At 43.1% G+C, this 9,485-nt stretch overlaps 1 protein-coding gene across 1 annotated transcript in view; it reads left to right on the top strand.

Annotated features, from left to right (window-relative positions):
- Positions 1-423: 423 nt before the first annotated feature.
- The window catches only part of LOC140186439 (coiled-coil domain-containing protein 183-like), a 63,153-nt gene continuing 54,091 nt past the window's right edge, over positions 424-9,485 (top strand). Inside the window, exons 1-2 of the mRNA XM_072240710.1 lie at positions 424-493; positions 7,124-7,245. Of these exons, the coding sequence (XP_072096811.1) occupies positions 424-493; positions 7,124-7,245 (192 nt within the window). The remainder of the gene's footprint in view (positions 494-7,123; positions 7,246-9,485) is intronic.

The raw sequence follows: 9,485 nt of genomic DNA, 5'->3' as shown, positions 1-9,485 counted from the left end.
GAGCCCCTAAGCGCCCATTGTGGGCGTGTTGCGTGACACGCCCCGGATAACTCCCCGTGGAACCCCTAAAGCGCCCGTTGTGAGCGGGTTGCGTGACGCGCCCCGGATAACTCCCCGTAGGGCCCCTAAAGCGCCCGTGGTCCGCGGGCTGTGTGACGCGCCCCGGATAACTCCCCGTGGAACCCCTAAAGCGCCCGTTGTGAGCGTGTTGCGTGACGCGCCCCGGATAACTCCCCGTGGAGCCCCTAAGCGCCCGTTGTGAGCGTGTTGCGTGACGCGCCCCGGATAACTCCCCGTAGGGCCCCTAAAGCGCCCGTGGTCCGCGGGCTGTGTGACGCCACAGAGCATCGTGCGTGACGGGCGCGAAGTGGAAGGGGTGGCGATAGGTGCCTGATGGGCATCGAGGGTGGTCGCGGCGACGGCATGGCGTGCTTCAAGGAATGGAGCAGTCGCGACCAGATACTGCAACTGCGGAATAAAGTCTACCTGGAAGGTAACGGGCCGCCCAGCTTCGTGAGTCACTGCTGATGGCCGTGAATCATATTATCTGTCGACAGCCTAGGCGCTGTCCGCACCTCAGTCGGGCACCAAACTCGCAGCTACAGTCTGGGGGGGTTGGAAATTCAGAGGCAGTTAGTCTCTCATTAAAACATTTTTGTCTGTGGGGCAATGTAACCTTTAGTGGAAAGTGGACAACGAGGTGGGACTCATTTATTGGCTTTTGTCAAAGTCAGCATAGGCTCGTGACCTGAGTGGTCTCCTGATACTTGCGACTATGCTATGCCTTGACTTGCTATTCCTTTCAAAAATCAAGAAGGCTGGAACTGCAAGAAGCAGAAAAAGAGCAGTTTGCTATAATTTATGTAGCAGATTAGGCAGCATCTGTGAAGCCAGAAAACTGAATTCATATTACATATTAGTCAAAGCTAAGTAGTTTTGATACACAAAGAAGGCTGGTTAAGTGAAACTGTTGAATTTAGTATTGGATCCCCAAGTAGTAGAATGTGTGAAGATGGTAAATGAGATGCTGTTCCTTGAGCTTATTTTGGTTGCCTTTGGAACAGTTTGGAGGCCAAAAGGGAGATCAAAGTGAAGCAACAAATGATCTGGTGGTTCTGTGGAAGAACCAGAGTCAGGTTTAATGTCACTGGCATACGTATTGAAATTTATTGTTTTGCAGCTGCAGAATTTGTTGTCAACATTTTGGCTCAAAATGTGAAGCGGGGCCTTTCCTGATGCAGGGTTTAGATCCAAAGTGTCAATGGTTGTTTTCCTCCCATAGAGGCCCCCTCTGAGTTCATCCAGCAGATTGATTGTTGCTCCATTTTCCAGTGCCTGGTCTCTTGTGCTCAAGAGACTAGAGATTCGAATGGGACAGTTAAAATGACAGGGAACTGGAAGCTCGAGGTCACTCTTGCCAAATGACTAGAGGTTCTACAGTGGTCTCACACTCTTAGTAAGGGAGATCACATTGTAAGCAACAAATGCAGTACATACATTGGAAAATGTGCTTCACCTGCTGGGGCGTTTGCGTGCCTGGATATTGGGAAGGGAGGAGGAAAACGGGCAGATGTTGAATCATGGTTTCATGGATAAGTACCATGCAAAGAGGAAATGATTGGTGGAGGCGAAGGTCACTGAGGGACTGGTGTGGTAGTATTAACTTGTGGAAGGTCACAGAAATTACAGAGGCACAGTGGAAGAGGGAGGCTAGTGGAGAAAGGTAAGAATAGTTGAGTTCTCTCCCTGCTTAGAGTAGGAGAGGGAATGAGAACAGAAATGTGAGATTATGGGGCAGGTGACAGTGGTTTCCTCAGGCCACACCCCTGAGGGAAAACAGCCCATCTCTGAGGGCTCTTACATAAAAAAATCATCAGCCTGACACAGTGGAACCAGAGAATTCCAATTGTATTTTGCATCTTCAGCATCAGCAGTTCTTCAAAATTTTCAGTTATGTGAGAATATGGTTTAGAAGGACTGACACATCAGCTGGCGGGTGGGAGAGCCCACAGACAAGTTTCATGAGGCTGAATTTTATTCTCTATCTCAATTTTTTTTAGTAGTATTTTGTCATTTTTTGCAAGGATGAATTTCCATGTTGCATGGGTGGTCTATTAAAAGACTGGTAAAGCTTCGAGTTATCTGATTCCATCTTAGCATCAGAGGCCACTGCAATTACTATTCACATTCCTTGTTCCCTCTCTTGGGTTAATTCAGTGTCTCAAATCTTCAGAAGTTAGACTGACCCAACTGCTGATCACACTGATAAGCTTTGTATATAATAGCTCAGTACAAAGTATTTTTTCACTTTATCTTTATTTATTTATTGAGAGATGCAGCACGGTGACAGGCTGTTCTGGCCCAATTAGCCCACGCCACGCAGTCACACTCTTGTGACCAATTAACCTACTAACCAATATTTCTTTGGAATGTGGGAGGAAACCTGAGTGCCTGGAGGAAACCCATGCATTCACAAGGAAAACGTACAAACTCCTTACAGACAGCCTTGGGAATTGAACCAGGGTAACACGAACTGCTATGCTACTGTGCCACCCAGTGCTCGTTGGTCAACAGTATGCAAGGACCACATCTTTGCAGGCTTTGATGACAAACTTCTGTAGATGTGTAGTCGAGAGTATATTGACTGGCTGCGTCACATGCTGGAATGGAAATACCAATGCCGTCGAATGGAAAATCCTACAAAAAGTAGTGGATGTGGCCCAGTCTATCACGGGTAAAGCCCTCCGCACTGTAAAGCACATCTACACGAAACCCTGTTGCAGGAAAGCAGCATCTATCATCACCACCCAGGCCATGCTTTCTCCTTGCTGCTGTCATCAGGAAGAAGGTACAGGAGCTTCAGGATTCACACCATCAGGTACAGGAACAGTTATTAACCCTCATTCATCAGGGTCTTGAACCAGAGGGGATAACTTGTGACAATTGAATGTGTTGTGTTTATGTGCTGCACAATTTGTACAGTCTAAAACTTTCTTGGGATCATATTTTAAATTTTCACTACTTTGTTTAGATGTTAGAAACATTTTCTGGCCTCTCTGTAGTCTTTGGTTTAATTGTCCTGTTGCGACTTTTCATATTGATGTTGAAGTTAATCCCTCAAAATGAAGTCCAGACTTAAACCAACTCTCAAGAAGTGCTGTGGATTGATATACAGTACATCTGGGTTCTTGATGTTAGGAAATTAGGCTATATGGTCAGTCCTGCATTTTCTACCTTTCAATGAGATTATGGTGAACCAATCCCAATTCAACTTTCCTATCAAATCTTTAATTCCCATATTGTCCATTAACTGTCTTGTTGTTGTATATACTCGATTATGTTTAATCTTCTAAGAATCTAAATGGTCCCTTGTCCCAGGAATATTCCCGTTATCTTTGCCAGGGTGTAGTGCAGTTGTCTCACAGCTGTAGTGGTAACATAAGACTACAGATGCTGGAAATGGAACAGATGCCCGAGCATATGGAGGATCTGTGGAACGAAATGGGCAGTTGATGTTATGGGTTGAGACCCTTCATTGCTGGTTCAGTTCTGATCTCCACTGATGGCTGCATGGAGTTTGCATGCAAGCATCAGTGGAGATGAGAACCCTGTGGGTGTCTCCTAGTTTACTTACATGCCACAAAGAGATGCCAGTTGTTAGATTAATTGTCCCTGGGGTCGAAAAAAAAAGAGGAGTTAAGATAAATGCAGTCTCCTTGCCTTCAGAAATGGGAATTATAATGAGAGGGAAAATAAATGAAAGAACAACTACATTGATACTTTGGTTCTGTCTTTACAAAATAGGATACAGGCAAGGTCCCAGAGTTGTTGGAGAACATAAGGTACCGGGAGAAGGGGGATATAAGTACGTTAGTAGGGAAATAGTGTCAGGGCAATGGAAAGAATTAAAGACTGATAGCTCTCCAGGCACTGACAGCATGCATCTTAGAGTACTTAAGGAAGTGGCTTAGAAATGTTCGATGTACTAGTGGTCATTTTCTAACAGTGTGTAAACTGAAACGATTCCAACAAATTGGAGGGTAGCTGATGAAACCACAACATTTCAAAAAATAGGCAGAGAGAAAAGAGAATCATGATCATTTCAGCCTGAATGGTGAGGAAAATGCTAAAGTACTTCCTAATTCGGAGAAAATACAAAGCCAGCATGGCTTTGTTAAGGGAGGAATCAGGCTTGACAAATCTACTGGGTTGAGTTGAGGATGCAACTACTAGATTGGATGAGGGAGAACCCGTGGTATTTAACCATTTCCCCCCGGAAAGTGATTAGTATACAAAATTAATGTAGGTGGGATTGAAAGGAAACAGAGCAGCAATAAATTGATCATTTTCTAAGTGGGATGCAGAAAAGTCTCAGATTAATTTGGATAGATTGAGGGAGTAGGTAGATGCATGGCCAACTGTGCTGTACTGTGGATAAATGTAAGGCTACAACAGGAAGGAGACACTAACAGGAAGGCAGATAAAATCTCATAGAAACCTACAAAATTCTAATCAGACTGGACAGGTTTGGTACAGGAAGTATGTTCTTGATGACAAATCATTCTCTTCTAAACATCCTTCCCTCCTGGATGTTGCTGCTGAGCTGGGCGACCTTCATGCCAAAGAAGTTAGTAAGAACAACCTAAAAAGGGGTGGAGGCATAGCTCAAATACCGCTTACAAATTTGCTCATGATACAACCGTTGTTGGTAGAATCTCAAATGGAGATGAGAGGGCATACAGGAGCGAGATATGCCAACTAGAGTAGTGGTATTGCAGCAACAAGCTGGCACTCAATGTCAGTAAGACGAAAGAGCTGATTGTGGACTTTGGGAAGAGTAAGACGAAGGAATGCATACCAATCCTCATAGAGGGATCAGAATTGAAGAGAGTGAGCAGTTTCAAGTTCCTGGGTGTCAAGATCTCTGAGGACCTAACCTGTAAACAACATATCAATGCAGTTGTAAAGAAGGCAAGATAGCAGCTAGGAGTTTGAAGAGATTTGGTACGTCAACAAATACACTCAAAAACTTCCATAGATGTACTGTGGAGAGCATTCTGACAGGCTGCATCACTCAGGTATTGGTGGTGGCGGGGTGGGGGGGGTGGTGTTGTTGGCTACTGCACAGGACCGAAAGAAGCTGCAGAAGGTTGTAAATTTAGTCGGCTTCATCTTGGGTACCGGCCTACAAAGTACCCGGGGCATCTTCAAGGAGTGGTGATCAGGAGGGCGGTGTCCATTATTCAGAACCCCCCACACCCAGGGCATGCCCTTTTCTCACTGTTACCATCAGGTAGGAGATACAGAAGCCTGAAGGCACACACTCAGCGATTCAGGAAAAGCTTCTTCCCCTCTGCCATCAGATTCCTAAATGGACATTGAACCTGTGAACACTACCTCACTTTTTTAATATACAGTATATTCTATTTCTGCACGAGTTTTAACCTATTGGATATGTATACTGTGATTTATTTATTATTCTATTTTTTTCTATATTATGTATTGCATTGAACTGCTCCTGCTAAGTTAACAAATTTTCCGACGAATGCTAGTGTAATAAATCTGATTCTGATTCCGAATGCAAGGCTTATTGTTTTCTCCGTCATGGTGTGCATGGTGAACTCTGCTGAAAGTATTACTATTGGAGCAATAGGTAAAAATAATAAACTATTTTCTCATCTGTGGCCCACATTTCTCCCCTACTCACAGCTAAGCTTCAAACTGAACCAGAGATAGTTTCTTATTGTACCGCACTCACCTCACTCAGTTTAAGAGTCCTTGGCATACTAGTATGGTGAAAAATCTTGGCAAACCCTGGAGACATGTCACTGGACATTTCCCTCTGAAGCAATGACAAGAATCCCTCACACCCAGCTGATTATTATGGGAGCCAGTGGATATGCTGGGATGGATTGCCTGGCCCACTGAGGTGGGTGGTGTGGGGTGGGTCATACAATTCATCCTGGCATATTCCCATTTATTTGCCATAATTATAATTAGATCTTCAACGTTTGAAGAATATTCCCTTTCTATACTTGATTTTCATAAAGGCAGACCTAAGTACTTGTAGGCTTGTTTTTAAAATCTTGTACTGATCATAACATTATAGAAAGAATATGGAGGCATTAACTATGATCAAGAAAATAAATACAGGAATGGCTGAGGGATAGTCAGTCAGATTTATTATCACTTGACATTTGTATGAAGTGAAAATTTGAGTGCAAAAGACATAAAAAGTCTGTAAATTACAAAAATAAATGTGCACAGAAGAAGAATAACAAGGCAGTGCCGTAGGTTCATGGACCATTCAGAAATATGATGGCAGAGGGGAAGAACCTTTTCCTAACTCTGAGAAAAAGACTGAGTAATTTGCCCTGTCTGTGTCCCTCGTGATTTTAATCATCTCTATAACATCACCTGCCAGTCTCCTATGCTCCAAGGGAGAAAGTCCTGGCCCATCCAACCTGTTGCAAGAACTGTCCTGGCAACAGCCTTGTAAATCATTTTATAATTTAGTAACATCTTTCTTAGAACTGAACGCTGTACTCCAAATGTGGTCTCACCAGTATATTGCATAACCATAGCATCACCTACCAAATTTATACTTACTGTCCTGAATTAGGAAGGTCCCAAACCTCCCATCACCACCCTGTCTGCCTGTGACTCCACTTTCCGTGAACTAAGTACGTACTCCAAGGTCCCAATGTTCTTCATTTCTCCTCGGGGCCCTGCCCATTTCACTGAAAATCCTACATAGATTTGACTTTGCAAACTGCAACACCTTGCACTTATCTGAATTAAACTTCATTTGCCATTCCTCAGATCAAAATCTGCCTGTAATTTTCACAGTAAATTCCTCTTAAGTTTCCCAGCACCTGTAGAGAATTGAATGAGTAGGTTGAGTATGTTCTGATCCTGAACCTCTGGCTTGTGATTGGTAACTGTCCAGGCAGTACTCCACCCCCTTTGTATTAGATTTGTAACAGACTGAGTGCTGTTGCTATCCACGCTATTGTTTGCGACTGCTACTAATCTGCAGCAGATTAATTGGTTTGGGGAAGAGGAATCTATTGGATCTGCAAAATTTGAAATGAGTAATTAATGTTCTTGAATTGACTTTCAGAAAAGTTCAAGACTGCTTATTATCATACAGCAGAGAAAGAGATAGCGGAAAATTCAGATAAAGTTAAGCAACTACGCAAGGATGTAATCCTGGAAAGCATCAAGTTCCAAAAAGCCGATCGGGTGAGTGTCAAACAACCAGGTAACATCTTGGGAAAATAGAAATGGGTTCCATAGATTCCCACCATTGGAAGCATCTACTTGAGATGCTGGCTGACAAAGGTGATATCTATTATCAGGGATCATCCCCAACGTCCACACCATGCCCTCTTTTCACTGCTACTGCAGGACATACGGATGCCTGAAGTCTTACCACCAGGTTAGGGAACCGTTACTTTCCATGGTAGCGTGGTGGTTGGCATAACATTATACAGCAATTCAATTCTCCACTGCCTGTAAGGAGTTTGTACGTTCTCCCCATGTGCATGGGTTTCCTCCTGATGCTTTGGTTCGCTCCCACACTTCAAAGCTGTACAGGTGAGGGTTAGTAAGTTGTGGGTATGCTATGTTGGCACCAGAAGCATGGCGAAACTTGTGGGCTTCCCCAGCACATTTTTAAACTGTGTTGGTTATTGCCATAAACTACATATTTCACTGTATACTTTGATGTACATGTAACAAAGCTAATCTTTAAAAAAATGTGTTTATAACCATCAGGTTCAGGAACCAACCTGCGCAACTCTAATTTCCTCTCAGCAATGGAACTTTATGGACCCACCTTTTCAATTACTGTAGACTTACTTCTAATGGTGTTTTGTCATTAACATCTTTCTTTTGCAATCTTTTTCTCCACAGTATGAATAATTTACATTTTGTGTGTTGTCTGTATATAGTTAGGGCTTTATTGTCAATGCTTAGGACAGTGAAATTACAGTGCTTCCCCATTCAGTGCAAAACAGCATATTGGAAATTCAATGACTGAAAACACAGTGACTGAACCTAAAATAATATCTAAGCTATTTAGAATGACATCTAAGTTACAACTGAATTAAAACAAACCTGTGATGTTGCTGCAAGCTTTTCATTGTGCCTGTACGTCACCGTACTTGTGCATTTGTTGACGAACTCACTTTACACCTTTGGAGGATTGGCTCAAACTCTGCCTCCCCCCCCCCCCCCCCCCAACCAGTTCCCATCCATTTCTTAAAATGTCACCCTGAGAGGAGCTTCTCATTTATGAGTCTGTTCCAACTGATGCTAGACTGTCCTGCTAACTCCTGTGTGCCAAACGGGTCCTACAAATTCATGTCCAGGTAGATCAAGTACCCAAAATATTGGCCTACCACAGCAAGGAGTACTTGCCCTGATGTTTCTCTGTTTGTGTAAGAGACATAGATATCTTCAAGGAAGGTGCCAAATAACTGAAGGATACAAAAATGTGGGCTTCTTTCAGGAGGTGCAGAAGGGATAACCTAGGTAATCACAAGTCAGTGAGTTTAACTGCACGGAAATGGAAGTTATTGGAATAAATTTTGATAGACAGAATTAATCTGCACTTGGAAAGACAGAATAATCAGTGATATCAATGGCCTATATGACCAACTGAAGAGTTGTATGTCACAGATGACATAGAAATGTGGTGTTGATAGTGAATATTCTTATGGTACAGAATGCTGTAGGTTGGTAAGACGATCTGTGCCCAGGAACATGGAATTTAATCCTGCTAAGTGTGAGGTGATGAATTTAGGAAGACCTATAAGGCTAGTACATGCATAGTGAATGGTAGGGCCCGAGGGATCGCTAGTGTACAAGTCCAAGTATCCCTCATGGTTGTAGCAGGTAAATAAACTGGTTAAGAATACTTGGCCTCATTAGCTAGGATATAGATTTTATAAGGAGAGAGGTTATGATCAAACATTGTAAAATATTTGGCCACAGCTGGAATAGTATTTACATTCTGGTCTTCACATTATTAGGAAATGATTGTACTGGAAAGGATGCAGAGGAGATTCAATGGAATATTTCCTTGGATGGAGCTTTTCAGAGATTGGAGAGGCTGGGTTTGTTTTACAAAATTATTAGGGGTTTGTACTGGGTAGATAGAAGCTTTTCCCTAGTGAAGGTATCTTAAACTAAAGAGTAGAAATTTTGGTAAAGGATTCAAAGGGTATCTGCTTGGATTGGAGTCATAGAGCACTACAGCTTAGAAACAGGCCATTCAGCCTATCTAGACCATCCCAAACTATTTATCTGCCGAGTCCCATCGAGATGCACCTGGAGCATAGCCCTCCATGCCCCTCCCATCCATGTGCCTATACACATTTCTCTAAAATGTTAAAATCAAATCTGCAACACCACTTCCGTTGGCAGCTCGTTCAATGCTCCTATCACCCTTTGAATGAAGAAGTCCCCCTCCCCCATGT

Source organism: Mobula birostris, chromosome 22, assembly GCF_030028105.1.
Source record: "Mobula birostris isolate sMobBir1 chromosome 22, sMobBir1.hap1, whole genome shotgun sequence".
In the NCBI taxonomy this organism is placed as follows: Eukaryota; Metazoa; Chordata; class Chondrichthyes; order Myliobatiformes; family Myliobatidae; genus Mobula; species Mobula birostris.
The sequence above is the reverse complement of the archived record's forward strand: the minus strand, read 5'-3'. Positions and strand labels throughout refer to the sequence as shown.